This window comes from Melopsittacus undulatus, chromosome 4 (assembly GCF_012275295.1).
Source record: "Melopsittacus undulatus isolate bMelUnd1 chromosome 4, bMelUnd1.mat.Z, whole genome shotgun sequence".
Classification (NCBI taxonomy): domain Eukaryota; kingdom Metazoa; phylum Chordata; class Aves; order Psittaciformes; family Psittaculidae; genus Melopsittacus; species Melopsittacus undulatus.
In genome coordinates, this window is record NC_047530.1 from 73,194,711 (window position 1) to 73,211,504 (window position 16,794).

The 16,794-nt window shown below is 42.0% G+C and overlaps 1 protein-coding gene across 5 annotated transcripts in view; it reads right to left on the bottom strand.

Moving 5' to 3' along the window:
* Window positions 1–16,794, bottom strand: part of FMNL2 (formin like 2) — a 145,494-nt gene that overhangs the window by 35,842 nt on the left and 92,858 nt on the right. For all 5 annotated transcript variants that reach the window (XM_034061646.1, XM_034061648.1, XM_034061647.1 and 2 more), the window contains exons 6-9: window positions 15,294–15,446; window positions 5,481–5,589; window positions 4,162–4,238; window positions 1,327–1,420 (exon numbers count right to left, since the gene is read on the bottom strand). In XM_034061646.1, coding sequence (XP_033917537.1) covers window positions 1,327–1,420; window positions 4,162–4,238; window positions 5,481–5,589; window positions 15,294–15,446 — 433 coding nt within the window. The remainder of the gene's footprint in view (window positions 1–1,326; window positions 1,421–4,161; window positions 4,239–5,480; window positions 5,590–15,293; window positions 15,447–16,794) is intronic.

Here is a 16,794-nt window from a genome sequence, read left to right on the forward strand (position 1 = left end):
GCTACAGATGAATAAACTAAAGAACCAAACTACAAGTTCCAGTTCTGTGCTGCACTACAGGACTGCAGACCTTTCCCCAGCTGGAAGCAGAATGTCTTATTTCCATGTTCTGACCATCCCTCCCACTGGTGTATCCCAGAAGCAAAGCTTTGTCCATGGTCACACAACAGACACTACTTCCAGCTCGACTTCCACTTCACAGCTGGGGAAGCCTCCCCAGCAGCTGTGCCATTCCCATTTACCTCTCTCCTTCAGTAGCTCTGCATACACAACACAGCTAGGACAGGTCTAGTCTTGCAAAGCTGAGGTTTCTACAACAGGCCTGCACTGGAGGTTACTTCAGACCTTCTGTTCTGGCTCTGGCTTCTGAGCACCTCAGAAACACAACTAATTGTCTACGACATGCAATTATTTACAGGGAATGTAAATCAGAGCTTGGTATCTCCCAACCAGAAATAATTCCCCAAACAAAAAAAGCAAGAAAGTAACAACTTGGCTTGTTGATCATCTGCATTAATGCACATAAAGGAACATCTGCATTAAGGAAAAACATGCTACATGTTTATACATAGTCCAGTCAGGACTCATCAAGTCTTAACAATTCTTGAGCTGGAAAGCCTAGATCCATTTTTTTTCTTTGATAATATAACCACACATATAACCGATAACCAAAATAAACAATAACAGCAGATTTCTAGGGCTTGATTCCCCCACTAGTGCTTCTGAGCCTTCATACAATGTTCTCAAATCCCACTAACTACTGTATGCAAACATTTGATACACTTGAACATACAGACCTATGAATGACACCTTTTTGTCCCACTTGAGCCAACTGGAATACCTGTATTGATTTCAGCAGTCAGTGTTCCATCACAGAGACTTGATTTTGTAGTTTATTCACAAATGAAATTCCTACTGATAGTAAAATCAGGAGGCTTGGGTTTCAAGAGCTTGTGTAAACACCTCTGAAAATGGGTGACCTTATACACCATTCCTGATTGTTTCAGAGACAGAAGAACTGGAGTAAAACTCTCAAGACCTCCATCAGTTTTTCACTTCAGGAACACAGCTTGACTGACCAAAATGTAATGGAAGCAATTTACAGTCTGGGTTCATCTTGTTGGGATTATGGCTCTTACACCCTAACATGAACAAAATAATGGCATTGACACCACTGTCTACTTTGCAAATCAAAGTGACTCAAGGAAAATCTACGGTATTGGAAAATCCTTACTTTAGGAAATCTAGCTGAATGAGAAAACCACAGCCAATAGTAAGAGGACTATCAACACACACACCCAATTCTAATAAAGCAGAATAAAGTACCTCCTTAAAGTTATCGAACGCAGATAAAATGATTTCATGTCCTCCTCTGACGAGGCAAACAGCTGCTAGAAGTTCTAAGACAAGGGCCTTTGTCCTGTGAAGAAACAGAACAGTAACCATCAATGATCATCACATGCTGAACCACCTTCTTTCTACCTGCTGGAAACAGATGTGGAGACATAGGGAGATGTGATTTACATCCTGTGTATTTTTACATCTCCAAAAATAGTAAACCTGCAAGATGCATCATCCAGGGCATTTTGACTCTCCCAGGATCATGCAGCTTTGCCCCAGTTTAATGCTACTAAAAACATGCAAAACTTTAAATCACAAACTGCATTTGTGGAAATCCAAGCAAACCAAAGGCAATTGCGTAACTCTGGTAAAGGCAGACAACGTCAGCCTTTGATAGCTTGTTCTCCCGGAGAGTTCACCTGCACAAACCCAAAGAGAAGGCAGTTTTACACAAGCCAGGATCACCACACATCAGCCATTAGTCTTCACGGCAACACAGCCCATTTCACTAAGCCCAGTTTTTAATGAATGTGCTTATAATTCAAATCTGTATTTCTCCTGATACAAATCTGAATTATTTTCTACAGTTTGTATTATTGATAGCCATTAAAAAAAAAAGACATGGTTCACTGTAGTAACTATAGGATGCCTTAGCATGTCTTTCACCTCTTGAATGAGAAATCTGGGCAACTCATTGACTGCAGCATTATTAATGAGGGAAGACAACACAGGCATATTAATGAGGGAAGACAACAGAGTACTGAGGGAAAAGCATGCAGCAGACTCAGTGTAACCCTAATATAAACCATCCCCAGTATTTTCTTACAGGGTTCACATAAGGCAAAAGCACCAACCGGACTTTATGGCCAGATGAGCTTTGAGCAGGTAGTAAAATCATGCAGACACATGAAATTAGTCTCATGCTAAAGCATTTACTCAAACCAGATGTTACAGAAAAAGAAATACCTTTTGGCTCTCAAAGTGTCAAGGTTATCTTTGGAAACCAGATAAAATGTTCATTTTCCTAGGAAATTTTAAATGTATAGTTTTCAATTCTTACTCATCCTTTTTTTTCCTGCCACAAGAAGAAAACCCAAGCTCTTTCAGATAGCATCAAGGAGCTCTTACTACAGATCTTATCCCCTCCAATGGCAGGCTAGGAGCTGTGTGTGTGGAGAGAGGGGAGGATGATCTCTGTGGGCAGTGCACTCAGGGGATGTCCAGGTCTCCAGTACTGCTCAGCGCACTCACCCAAGAGCTGCCCACACATATGGGGTGGAGACAGGGAGCAGACAGGTACAGCTGTGTCTGTGGCATCCATATGGGCACAACCAGAGAAGAACGAGTCCCTACAGTCATCATTCACCTGCCCTGACAAATCCTGCAGCACTCAGCTAGCAGCATGAACGGTCTGGGAATGGGATCACCTCTGCAGAATCTCTCAGACCTGCTGCGTCCCTTTTTGCATATCCCAACCAACCCTAAGCAATCAAACCTCAGGTTTCTTCAAGAATTAAGATGAAGCTAAAACAAAAAAAAAAATCAGTTTGGAACAGCACTAACATTATGTTTTGTCTTCAGCCAGATTTGAAAGCAATTTTTCTTTTATAAACAGAAACTTATATAACCTACTTCTCTGAAAAATGAAAACTCAGGCTCCATTGATCACGTGATTTCCAGGCACAGGACACCAAAAATGATAAAAACCAATAAATATCTTGTACCCTTCCCATTTATCCTGTGCCTAGGCTCCTAGGCTTGCTGACTTAGGGCTAAATGAAAGAAAGGAAGGAAGTACCTACTTCCATCAGGACAAAATTTCAAGCAGTGAAAGACAAGCAGACAACCAATGCAAAGGATATATAGATACACACACACGTATACATAGTGCTCTTTAGTTTTGTTTCATCTTCTAGTTTTACCTTTCCTTGCAAACATCAGTATGTCAGATTTGGTTTCATTAGACATGCAAGAGGTTCTTGGCTCCAGGCTTTGCTGGAAGTGGCTGCCAGGGTCACAGGTGTGTGGGGGAAAAGAGGGGACACAGCTTCACAGCCATCATTTCCTCTGCACAATTACAACATCACTGCTGTGGTTGAACAGCAACACAACACAGAACAAGAATGAAGCTTCCTCACAAAAAATTTCAACCCTGAGGAACTTTTACACAAAACTCTGTAAAGATTTTCCTACTCTTCAGGAAAATCCCATACTAAGCTGCTCATTATCAGCAGGGTCTTCTTTGCACTGCAATACTGCAGGAGCGCTTAAGCACCAAACTTTCACCTGAGTCATAAAACTGTAGAAAGGTTTGGATTGGAAGGGACCATAAAGATCATCCAGTTCCAAACCCCCTGCCACGGGCAGGGACACCTTCCACTAAACCAGGTTGCTCAAAGCCCTCTCCAACCTGGCCTTGAACGCTTCCAGCAATGGGGCAGTGACAGCTTCTCTAGGCAGCCTGGGTCAGTGTCTCATCTTCTCTCTGTCATTTTAAAGTCTTTCTTCCTTGTCCTCTCCCTACAGGCCCTTGTTACAAGCCCCTCTCCAGCTTTCTCATTGGTTCCTTTAGGCACTGGAAGCTGCTCTAAGGTCTCCCTGGAGCCTTCTCTTCTTCAGGCTGAATAAGCCTAGCTCTCTCAGACTGTCAAACTAGACAGCAACTGCTCATCTGTTTGGACAATTACACAGATATAAGCCAATTCAGAATGAAGTCTGATTTTTGCTGTGGGTTTATTCATAAACATACCCCTGCAAAACCCTTTCAGGTACTCTTTACTTGCCTACTTCTTAAACTCTCTAAAAGCAAGTGCAGCCTACCTGGGATTCTTGTTGTTCAAACTTAGTGCAATTTCATTAACGGCATGTGGATGTGACATGACCATATTGAATCCATACTGAAAAGAGAAGGGGAAAATATTATTTCAATTTTAAGACTGAAATTATTACTTTTAAAATCCAACAAATTACATATCTCTGACCAGATCTGGAGGCAGTCTATCGCAACACTGTAAGCCAAGCAAAATGTAGAGTTTACCAAGTCAGCCACAACATTTCCATATACCACCGTGCCTAACAACTGCTCTGCCACAGTGTCAAAAGTACTTGGTTTAGCCATGTCAGCCAACTAAAAGGGGTCCCAGAACTGCTCCTACACCACTACCAGCCCCTCCGCTTCTCCTTTCCTCCTCTCTAACTCCTTTTAAATTCTGACAGCAAACTGTATCATTTATTCTCTAAAGAGGACTTTGCAATTCAGCGGCCAAAATCTCTTCTTTTCCAGGACACGTGCTGCCATACAGCAACTGCATCTTGCAGTTTTTACACAAGTATTGCTGGCTCTGCTCTTAAAAAATGAAAAAAGAATTCCTTTGGAAAATACTGTACTGGTTATTAGCACAGGAACATTGTTGGCATTCTTCCCATCAGAGGTAAGATACCCTGTAAATCCCAGGGAGCTGGTATCCCCCAGGGCAGAGTTCACATACACAGCAGTGTTACAAATACCTTGTACGACTGTACAATTCATAATAAAGGTGTTCACCACAGGCTTTCTTTGAAGCATATACTTTTAGCTACTACTGTTTTAGCAAAAAATACAAAGCCTCTGAAGCTACCTGGGCATGCCATATGATCACAGCATCCCTCTAAAGAGAAAAAAAAACCTCATGAAAATAAGATTTCCTTTGGTCTGTTTTATTCTTTGACTTGCAGTTACTGCAATTGCCTTGCCATAAAAATGTAACAAAAGTAAAAGCTTGGATATTCCATCAGTTTATAGCTCTTCTGAAAAATTTACGCATTTCCTAAGTGCTAGTACTAACTGCTGAGACAAACTGTAACTTCAGTTGTGTAGCTGCATGTCTAATCAGTTAGTGCAAACTACGCCCATCACTGCAAACAGGAACTGGTCCAGCATGCACATACTCTTGTCTCTATGTATCTTCACACCTGTACTAAATCATCTGCATGGGTACACAAGGACTGTGTTATATTGCTTCCCAGGCACACTGCCTAAGAATAAGTAGGAATTTAAACCTTTGCATTAGTTTGTCTTCAACAATCAGCCATTAATCTTTTCCTCCCCCCTCCCAATAACAAAACAGTTACATGATCCAAAAGAACAAAAAGGAAAATACCTGGTAATTCATTATGGCCCGTAAACACATGATGCAGACATGAACATCATCTTTTTTACTCACTAATCTGGAATTTTTTAGTGTTCTTCGGCTTGGCAAGGTGTTATACCTGCAAACAAAACCAGCTCTCATCAATCACAAGACTATTTTTAAGGTGGTAAGGATAAAGGAATATGAAAATGCAGACATCTTTAAGTTCTGCAGAGCAGACAACCATCGGACAATACACATGCAAATAAAGCACAAGAAAGGTCCTGTTCTGTTTACACTGGCAGTGTAGGGAGCTCCAGATGCACAGCTCCATGACAGGCTGCTAGCCACCCAGCCCCAGGCCAGCACAGACCATGAGCTGCCAGTCCCAGCCCTTCCACCCAGAGCTGCCCATGCCACCAGCCACGGTGTGACTTGTCTGGAGCCAGGTACCTCCATCTCTCAGATCATACAACAGGGAAAAAATTATCCACCTGCAAGGAGAGGTATTCCACATTTTTTCCCATGCAGTTTATTTTGCATGAGCAATGGCACAGGCTTTTAATGGAACTGAACATTTGTAGGCATCAGCAAATGTATTAATTCCCGCTGCATTTCATTTAAGAATGGTGCCTCTCTTCTATTCTGCAGCTGAGCTTCCTGAAAGCCCTCCAAATTATTTGAGGAAAATACAGCCTTTAGGAACTTCCCTCAGAACAGAGGCATTAATTATTTTAATGGTAACTCCTAACTAGTAAATCAACCTCGAATTCAATTAAATAAGTACACAGAATAAACACAAAGGGAAATCTTTAAATCTGTTGCTTCCATAGCATAGTAAATGAAAACCACATTTCAGCTCTTCTTCAGATACTGCTTATTTTCTTTAAGAAAAAAACATGTTTCATGAGCTGAGCACAGGAAATTGGAGACAAGGAGACAGACTGCCATATGAAATACGTGTCTGTTCTTATGTATTTGAAACTGAATAAGCAATGAGAAAATTATGATTATGGTCAAAACCTCTTTTGACAGTGATGCTCTAACTACTGCAATTGGCTGATGGTGTTCATGGTGCCGCTGGCAAGCCCCAGGACCAGCACAAGCTCCATCCAAGCTGTAAGGATCTGCAGGGCCACCACAGCTATGCCAGGGACATGGAGGATGTCTGCAAGGCTGTGCAGGCTGCCCTAAGCAGCCCCAGCCAGCAGCATTGTAGGTAATACCAACAGCAAAGGCAAAAGGTGGTGTTTGGGTTTGGAAAAACACATTATTGATCCCGCTCCCCCAATTTACAGTGTAAAAACAGCCCAGAGAGGTTCTCAATTAGTCACATGGCTGCAGAATACAGAGTTTTCTCCCAATTTAGACCAATGCAGATGAGAGGAGAGACCAGAAGGGCATTGGTTCGCCAGCTAACAAAGCCTCTAGGCAAGCACAGTAAGCCTTTTGCATTTCCAGTTATCACACTTGGGCTGAAAATGGAGGAAGTGTAAAATTTGCTGACAGAAAGACAGAAAGAAAAACAATGAGATGTACGTGCAGTGATGTGCAAATTCTGACATTTCTTACACAAAGAGCAATTCCACTGGGGAAGGAAAGAGAAATTCATAGACAAAACCTGACCACTGAATTAAATGCAATCTCCAGTAAGAACAAGGCTTCTTCAGACAACTGCAGCATTGCCTGACGCTCACCAGTGCCACCTTTGGAGCCTGAAGAACATACAAGGGAAGGCTTCACTTCTGTTTGATTTGGGAGATCAACTGCATTGGGGAAAGCTGATGGGTTACAGCATCCTTAGCTCTCTCTCTCACCACAGTCCCTAACCAGGAGTTAGATGTATCAGTGCTGATACCCAGCAATGACTCAAAGCACAACTGCAAACACAGACTGAGGCAGAACAAGAAGTGAGGCTGAGAAAAAGAGAGCTTCCAGGGGCCTTCCAGACCCAGCCTCTTCTATGTGAGAACTATCCCAATGCTCCAAGAAAGTATGACTGTCACGGAAGAAGTCAGTGGGGAATGATCTGTAATTATGCAGCATCACACATAATTATCAGGTGACAGGATCAAAAGCAAACCCGGTAATTTTCGAAGCACTCCTCCACACAGTGCTCTGGAGAGCAGGAGTTCAGCACAACCACTGCAGAGCCCAGACCCTGGCACAGGCTCCAGAAGCACACCAATTCACAGAGGAAAAAAGTTCCATCAACAACTATTAAACATGAGATGCAATCCTTAGATCAGGATGCTTAAATCTCCGGAATGCTGGAAGCACATCTGCAGGAGCATGACCCAAGAGAAACATCTCTGGGTATCTGCCTTGCTAGTACTAAGCAAGTGCTCTAAGCATCTTCTGCACTAAGCATCTGCTCCTCAGCAATATGACAGAGGGGTGTTAGATACAGCTTTGTTGTTATCACACTTCACTGTTTTCCTCTTTCCTCTCCATATTTTAAGTGCATCTGGGCTGCTATCCTGTTTACTGTTGATGCTGCTGTGCAGTTACTTTTCTAATCTGTGCTAATTATCTTGTTTAAAAGAGGTGTAACTTTTAAAATCCGTGATTAATATTATTCTATTAATAACAGCAATTAATAATGATATATAACATTAATGATTAATAATAATACATTAACAATAACAGACTTGTTTTATTCTGACTCACTAGCTCATTCTCTGACATAATGAACATACTTGCAAATTTTCTAACTTTAAACATAAAAACCAAAACAAATGAGGTAGCTCATAGGAGGGTCTGGGCACACAGTGTCCTGGGCAGTGATCACAGTTCAGCAGCACCCTTGCCGTGTCTGCCTTCCTGGCTGCAGAAGCCCTCCCCACTCTGCAGCTCCAGCACAGGACAAAAGCAGAACACACAGTGAGCTCAGAAGCCCGGTGCCAAACCACCCTGCCCACGGACAGCCAGTGACTCTCAGGCTTCAGCAATTACTTCCCTTTGCTTTCATTTTCCAGGAGTGCTAAGATGAAAGAAACCCCAAAATTCAAAGTAGAATTCAGCCAAACTACTTTTTTTTTTTTCCATATATATGAATACATAAATCAGCTCAGGGCAGTCCAGACAGATTTCAGGTTTGCAGGAAACATGACCTAGTTTTGCCTGCGAACAGTGAGTGGTTAATGCATGGGAGCTGTGTTTCAGGAACCAGACCCGAGGAGGAAAGCAGGCTGTGCCTTGGAGGACCAGCACAGGACAAGGTTGTTCCCTGCACTGCAGGGCCATGCCAGCTGGCCCCAAGCCACCATGAGCACTTTGGATGGGTACAGCACTGTACCTCACACCTTGGCTCCGGGGCACTTTGTCCAGCTGCTCCTGGTGGGAATGTGACAGGCCAAGGAGCTCCAGCCAGGCTGTGCTGCCTGTGTCCCCATGGACAGGCTGAGTGCCCACACACAGACCCTATGCTTGGGGATTCATTTGTTCCCCAAATCTCCCTTATCAAGACAAAAGAAGAGTACTGCAACCTTTAACTGGGAGCCCTGTGCTGACTCTGAACTGTGAAGCATGGAAGCATCACCAGTGTCGTCTAGAGAATGTATAACTAGCATATTTCCATACATTCATTTCACTAAATATGAAAAACACTGCAATAAGAAGATTTAAAAGTCATTTCTAGTCATACAGAGATTGTTCCTAAACTTATTTATCTCACTTTTAAGCTACTAAAGGCTGCATACATTATTTTCCTTTAAATTGTAAATAAACAGGATAAGATCGTTATCATGGGACTGACAGAAGAGAAACAAAATCTTCCTCAGGGCTCGGTGTATTAACTCCTTCAATTTCAGAATGCCTTTAACCATCTGACAAAGTTTTGTCAACTTTAAAAAATGGGAGCAAGTCTTCTTAAACAAATAAAAGATCACCATAAAGCCAGAATTTGGCATTTCCAGCTGCCTGGGGAGTGAGGAGAAACAGAATCAGGGAGCAAGGATACTCTCCAATGCAGCAGGACCCTGAAGCACACTGAGTTTGAGCTCCCTGGGCACTCAGCTTGATGACTCAGTTTGGGATCCAGCCACCTGGATGGAATCTTCTCAGGCTAGGAGATGGAGATGCTCCCCTTCCACACTGCTCACTACCTTTCTAGGCACCTTATCAAAAGCCCTGCACTGCTGACCAGGGCAGGGACCAAAAGGAAGGGCTGAGGTCAAAACAATATTCACCTCTTTTGAAGATATGGAAAAGACTTGATGAGGGCTGCAAACATCCTGTACAGCAGTAGCTGCCTGCAGGAAAACTGCTGTTTTGAAGCCTGGATATGTTCACTTGGAGGAGTCTTATGACCAGCCACATGGGCAGAGCCAGAGGTAGCCATTGTGTTATTCTCCCAAAACTAAGACAACCTCCACCTCTGCGACTGTGCTCCAGCCCCAAGCTGCGTATCATGCTCTCTCTGCATCAGTCCTCCTGCCCTCTCCACCACCCTGTACACCCCTAATTGGCAGTGTGCTACTCAGTGATATCACCAGTGATATTCAGAGCCTGCACCCTCCGGCTTGCAGAGATTCCACCTGTGTTAGTTTATGATTAGGCTGAGAAATGGGTATGGAATACACAATTGAGAGCTGCAGTGCAGAGAAAATATCTCTGGCACAGATGGGATTCTGCCCTAGATTTAGATCACCTCCCTTCAACAGATGCAAATTTCTTCACACAGACATTAATGCCAAGAATTAATAACGGTTGGGTTTTTTTGTTTTTCTTTTTTTACAGAAACTCTTCTACAACTCTGCACACTGGAACTATGGCTCAAGATGCTTTGCCTGCATTAGCAGCAACTGCAATGACCCCTAATGTTATTTGTTTCCTTCCTAAAGGCAAGGCAGACCGGTAGTAGCTCTAACACCTCCCTTTATGTGACATGAGCCAAACCAGGGTGGATGATCTTCTTTTGCTTTTATTTCATTTCTTATTACTAAACATTAGGCTGATCCGAGCATCAGGATGAGTCGTTGGTTTTGATTTCCTGTCTGCTGCAGGTCAAAGATTATGTCACCAAGAGTATATTTATCCTGATAATTAAACTCATATGGTTACTCTTATTTCCTCTGCCGCTCCTTTAAAGAAGAACTATAAAACCTTACTTCTGAAAATAGCAGAAGCAGAAAACCTGACCACATGCAAGCTCCTGCAATGTGTAATGCTTTCCTCCTGCCATCCACCAGCGGTGGGTATGGGATGTCACATGTAGAGAGAGAGCTGCTCCACAGCTTCATGCCTTTGCTGCTGGAGGTTGATGGGGGAGGATGCAGGATTCAGCATCTCCACCGCTGGGATGCTGCACCCACGTGGGAAAACCAACAACTGTTAAAATCGAGGCTAAATCCATGCTGAAACATTATAGTTTAAGGTTCTTTTTCTCTCCCAGCTCTAACAGAATTACATCTCTGTTCAAGAATAACTCATTTATAATTTTTATTCAATTTGTTAACAATTTAGTTAATGCAGTGCCTGTAAAGGCACTGCTGTGATGTCTCCGGAGACCAGGCTGGGCTTTTACCCACTAGCCTCCTACAGAAAGGTGAAAAGGACCATTCAGCTCAGCCAGCCTGAAGAAATTATTTTGCTAAACTACTAATGCCTCCATGTCCCACGTACTTTGTTAACATGATCAGTCAGAACTGGTGAAAACATGTAGTGTGTCCCAGATTCACACAGAACTTTGTATAACCAAGACCTAAAAACCACAACATGCAAGGGCATCTTCTGGTGCAAAACAGCTCACACTGACACTGAAGGCCCACAAATGAATAATCAAAACTCCTACTGTGAAAAAGCTGGTATAGGCAAATAAGGACGTGATAATGGATAATCAATACACCTACACAACAAACTGGGATACTCAAAGTAAGTAAAAGCCCTTTCCACCATGGTAAGTGAGCACAAATCTCAATACAAACTCCTGCCATCTCCACCAATGACAACAGGAGAACTAGCATACTTAAAATGAGGACATGTGCCCAGTACAACAGTGCAGACTTCTAATGCACTGCATTAATAATGAATATAAATTATAGATGGTTATTCCCATCATTTTTGTTTCATTATCTGCTAATTAACTATTACGCCCTCATTTGCCTATATGAGCTCTTTCACAGTAGGAGCAAGGAGAGCAGAGGACACGAGTGAGGAACAATCAACTCCTTCATTTGTGCAAGGGAAGAGAGAGCAGATAGCTGTGCTGGCCAAAAATGCCTCCTTTCTGTCACTTCAAACACGGTGGGAAACCTGGGTTGGTCCCACACATGTAAAGAGAATAAATGACGTTAAGCCTGCTGGTTTTGTCTTCATCTAATGGAATCTGGGAAAACTATTAATCCTTAAATCTGAGGACATATCTGCTACTTTAAAAAGGTGAGAAAAGAAATGGAAACAGCCAGGTTCAGTCTTCCTTCCTCCTCCCACGTTACACAGCCAATGTGTGTCTACAGATGCCAATGTACACCCAGGTGGCACTTAGCTCTGCTGTGCTATGTTCATCCCATGTAAACTCCTGTGAGGAAACAAGCATGTTTTTCCACTTCCATAAACACACACAGGTGGAGATTCTCCCTCAGTTCGACCAGAACAGTCACCTACAAACATCCCATAACAAAACCAAGCAGGCTACATGAAAACAGGTACATGCTGCATTGGAGTTATGCTCAGCTGCCAGGGACACTGCTGCCTGCCTAGTGCCTAAGGTCTGTGAAAATCCTGGTCTTCAGACAGAGGAACCAGAAGAATTACAAGACCAATTACTTGCTGCTCAAAAATATACTCTGCTAAATTAGCAAGTATCTGACACAAATTACGACAACAAAGTCAGCTGATCCCTGAGCAGCGAATGTGTTAATGGCAAAGTTCAAATTAAATCTTTGTAGCATACAAAGTCAGTGTCAAATTTGAGTCCAATTGTTGAATGCTTTCAAAGCCCATTTATAGGTTAAGATACATTTCCCTAGATCACCCTCATTATGGACTCCACAGATTCTGAAGAAAGAAAATAAGTTTCTCAGTTCAATCCATATAAAAAATGAAGTATTTGCCTCAGAAGAAAGGGAATTTCTAATGGGTTGAGACATTACAAAGTCTGCATTAATATTTATCTGACAGGAGAGTATAACTCTCATATGAAAGTAATACTCCTTCTCCCCCCAAAAAAGCAGCAATAAAACCCCGAAAGGTTCATCCTTTCTTTTATTCTTCTGCCCTCATTTTGGTGGTTGCTTCCCAAATCCCTGTCCCTCCTCTTAAAAAAAAAAACCCTCAGTTGCCAAGGAAACCCAGTGAGCAGGGAATTGGCAGGGTTTAGCACTACTAAAATAGACCTACTGGAAGCTAGTGGAAGTCACAATTAGAAATGGATAGTCTAAGCCACGCAAACAAAGAGAAAGCCTCCATGCCCATGTCACTGCTGGGAGAGTTCACACCACAGCAAGCTTGCCCGTAACCACTCACTACAATGGAGCCACACCGTTTGAAAGCGTGCATGGGGTATAACCTTGCCAGCACTTCCTAGTGTTGCTTTGTACTTACCTCCTGTTTGTTTTGTATAACTAAATCTCAGGGTTCTGAGGACTACAGCAGGTTTACTACTATTGAACCCTGAGGACAGGCAGGAGAGCTGATGAAATGACGCTGCCATACAGACACCAAAAATGAAAAAACATGGTGTTAAACCTGACAAGTTAAATACTGTCTCCCCAAATCTTCTTGGTATTTTAATAAAAAGGAATCCAGGCCAAATCTGTTCTCATTTTTCATACTGGTATGGCATTGCAGGGATGAGTCTAGCTCCTGAATTTTAAATTACCCTGTTAAGATTATCAGCCTCCTCCTCCTTCATCCAAGAGGGAGGACCACTTCTTTTCCCTCTATTTGAATGGGTTGCAACACAAAGACAGAAGAGGAGCTTCCACACAGAAGAACCTATGGCTTGAGTCTCCGTGTACCCAAAAATGCTAATTCCATGTAAATGTTGGACAGTTTTTACCTGTCTGGATATGACTGAAGTCTCTATTTGTAATAAAAAAGAAGAAATAAATGGGACAATGACTAAGGGCTCTATGTGTCAGGTATGAAAGTAATAATATTATCTGCAATATGATAAAGGAAACTAATTTTTTTAAAGTAAAGCACATTTTGTTTTCTTTTAGAAAAACCCACTCTACAGAAGCAAACTACACTTTGAATTTATAATGTGATAACCGCACGTTTTGGAACTGAAAACTCCCCCTGATGCTCAGGTGGTTGTTTTACCAAGACGTACTATTACCATATTATAAGGCATGGGGAGCAGTGCTGGCCACATGGGTCCCATGCCCTGCACAGCCCATGTTGTGGGTAACCTTGCACCTGGGACTTACGAGGTTTTCCAGCTCGAAGCCTCATCAGCAGAGCACAAAGTGAAGCTGCTCCAGAGGCAGTTGGTTGAAAAGCAGCTCTGGCAGCATTTGAACTGAAGTTGCTCAGGGAGAGAAACCAATCTGATGGTATGTGAAAGGCAGATGAGAGCAGAGGAAGGAAGGATGTGAAAGAAAGAGAATTGGAGAAGATTTGAAAGAGGGAGGGGAATGAAGTGTGTAAGGAAGGAGACATTGACAAGGAAATAAAAGAAGGTAAGGAATAAAGGGGGATGTGAAAAAGGAAAAAGGATGGAAGGAAATGAAGAGAAAAAAATGTAAGAGACATTTAACATATACCTGACATGCATTCCTAGTGCAACTAATCACAAGCATGCCTCCCAAAGAGCAGAATCAGACATTCTCCTGCAAGACTCTACCATTTCTCTGTCATAGCAATTAAAGACCAAAGAAAACCAAAATCACTAAGAACACCTTTGCAATATTAAAAAAAAAAAAAAAATCAACTGGTCAGATGATTTTGCTGCACTCATAGACTGTATTTCTTTACCAGAGCTGTCTCCTTCTCTCTACTGCCTTGTGTCTGTGAACAACATCTTTCAGGTATCACATCCATGACCATTCAGGCCGTAGATGGAAGACACCCAACATCAACTAAAGAGCTAATGTTACCATTGACTGACAAAACAAAATTGAACTTCTTGTCTAAGATGGAGGAAAAAGGTCCTCTCACTGGCTCCATCTTTTTTAGACTCTTCTGTGCTCACAGTACTACGTAATAAAACTCCATAAAAGTTAAAAAGCATTCAGCACTCTGAGCTGGGTCCTGAGGTAACAGCACTGCTAGTTTAAGGGTGGTATTCAGCATATTTTATAATGGTAAAGCATCAAAGAAATATAACAGAGTTGACTGTCATTCAGTCCTTTTCCAAAAACAGAATTAAAAAATCCCCAACAGTATTTGGAAAGAGAGGCTTCATAGTAAAGCCCAGGGTGGTGCAAGAATTAACAGAAGGTTTGAAGAAAAATAAATCTTTCATAGCAGCATGGAAGGAATGTGCTGCTAGAAGAGACCTTTTTGGATGAGACACCAGATCAGAGCACCAGACTGGCCGAAACCATGGAAATCTTGAGATACATTTTGGAGAAGAGGAATTGCTTCCTCTGTGCAAGCCACATTGTACCTGATGGAAATGTAACGTACATCCTTAGGTCATTCTGCCACTGGAAAGGGAGGGAGAGTTATTCTTGCCTCTTCCTCAACTGCCATGTAATGCTGCCCTGTGCCACTAGCTTAGTATTTCTTTCCACCTCAAAACCATCACTACAATGACATGTTTCCAACATATGTCAAGCCTATGCTGTGAAAAGAGGGAAGATAAAAAATACTCTAACTAGAAAACCATACTAACTTTTCTCACTCTGTCTCTCGCTATTTGCAGATTACCCACTGCCTGATTAAAAGCCCTACCGTAAAGTCGAGTGTCTGCCAGAACGGGAAACGCTGTTGCCAACTGGTGAGGGTAAATTACTGCCTCTGTGCAGGTCCTCAATAGATCGGCTCCAAGGTTTGGACTTGTCCATTGAGTTTTCCACATTGTTCTCCAAACTTTCAAAGTCAAACCTGAAAGGAAATAAAATCCCATCTCCAGGTTAGACAGAAAAGATTCACATGGCATCTTCCTTCCTGTTCAACGTCTGCATATTTTAGCAGAATCAGAAACAAAGAATTGTTTAGCTTGGAAAAGACCTTCCAGACCACCAAGTCCATCTGTTAACCCACCAAGTCCACCACTAAACTATGTCCTTAAGTGCCACATCTATATGTCCTTTAAATATGGGTAGGTCCCAAAAGATATCAAGAAAGGAAGGAAGCAATGCATGCTAACTTCCATTCGGCTGCAATTCAGTGTGAGCTTCAAAAGCATAGTGCAGCAAATTTGGGCCTTGACAAAGGGAGCAGCTAACCACATGAGCATCCAATTTCAGAAGGATCAAACAGCTATGTATTATTCTACTTCAGTGTAAAATAAATACAACATTGACTGCTTTCCTGATGAACAGGCTCTGCCTTGAAGAGTGGGAATGCTTAAATCTGTCTCTATTTTATTTCAATAAATCAATATGTTGTACAAGTACTAATTCATTTTCCTCCATCAATATACAACCCAGCATTCACACAGCCTTGTTGGCTCTCATGTATCTCCCAGCATATGTAATATATTATCATAATCATTACTGATTTTCTTTGATTTCTGTCTCATTGCCCATTGTACTGCCATTTCAAGCAAAAATTGCTTGTTCCCTTTACAGCTTTTGAGGTTATTACTCATGTTTACCACGTTAGAGAGAGGAAAAACGCAGCAAGCTAACTTGCATACATTCGTATAATTTTAGGAAGAAAGCCTTTATACAAACACTTCTTTTTTGCTATGCACAGTTTTTTCCAGTGTTAGCAACATTTTAAAACATATAATTTTCCTGCATTAAATTTATTGCAACCCCACCAAAAAACTCTCTTCTGTGCAACGATATACATACATCTTGATGGCATCTTTTCTAAAAATAAAATATCGACTTTACTCAGCTTCAGCTCCTAAGTACAACAGTATCTTTAACCTACTGCTTCTTTTCACACTTTCATACCAAAATGTACTGCTGCAATATCCTGAACGAAAGCCTGTGGATATACAAAAACAGAACCTCAGCTAGAATGACTAATGAAAGCTGATTTTTTCCCCCTGATTTCCTTAAAGAGTGTGTTTAATGATGTATTACCTAAATGACTAAATCTGATGCCCAATTAGCCAGACATTAAAACTGAAAAGACTGTCTTGAAATTCCTTGAAATTGCTGTCTTGCAACACATCTACTGCACAGGATGCTAACTGCTTTGCTTGTCAGGAACCTTGTGAGAAGTGGTTTGTGTGTGGATGTTACTTTGAACATGGTAGGCAGTATTATAATCCCTT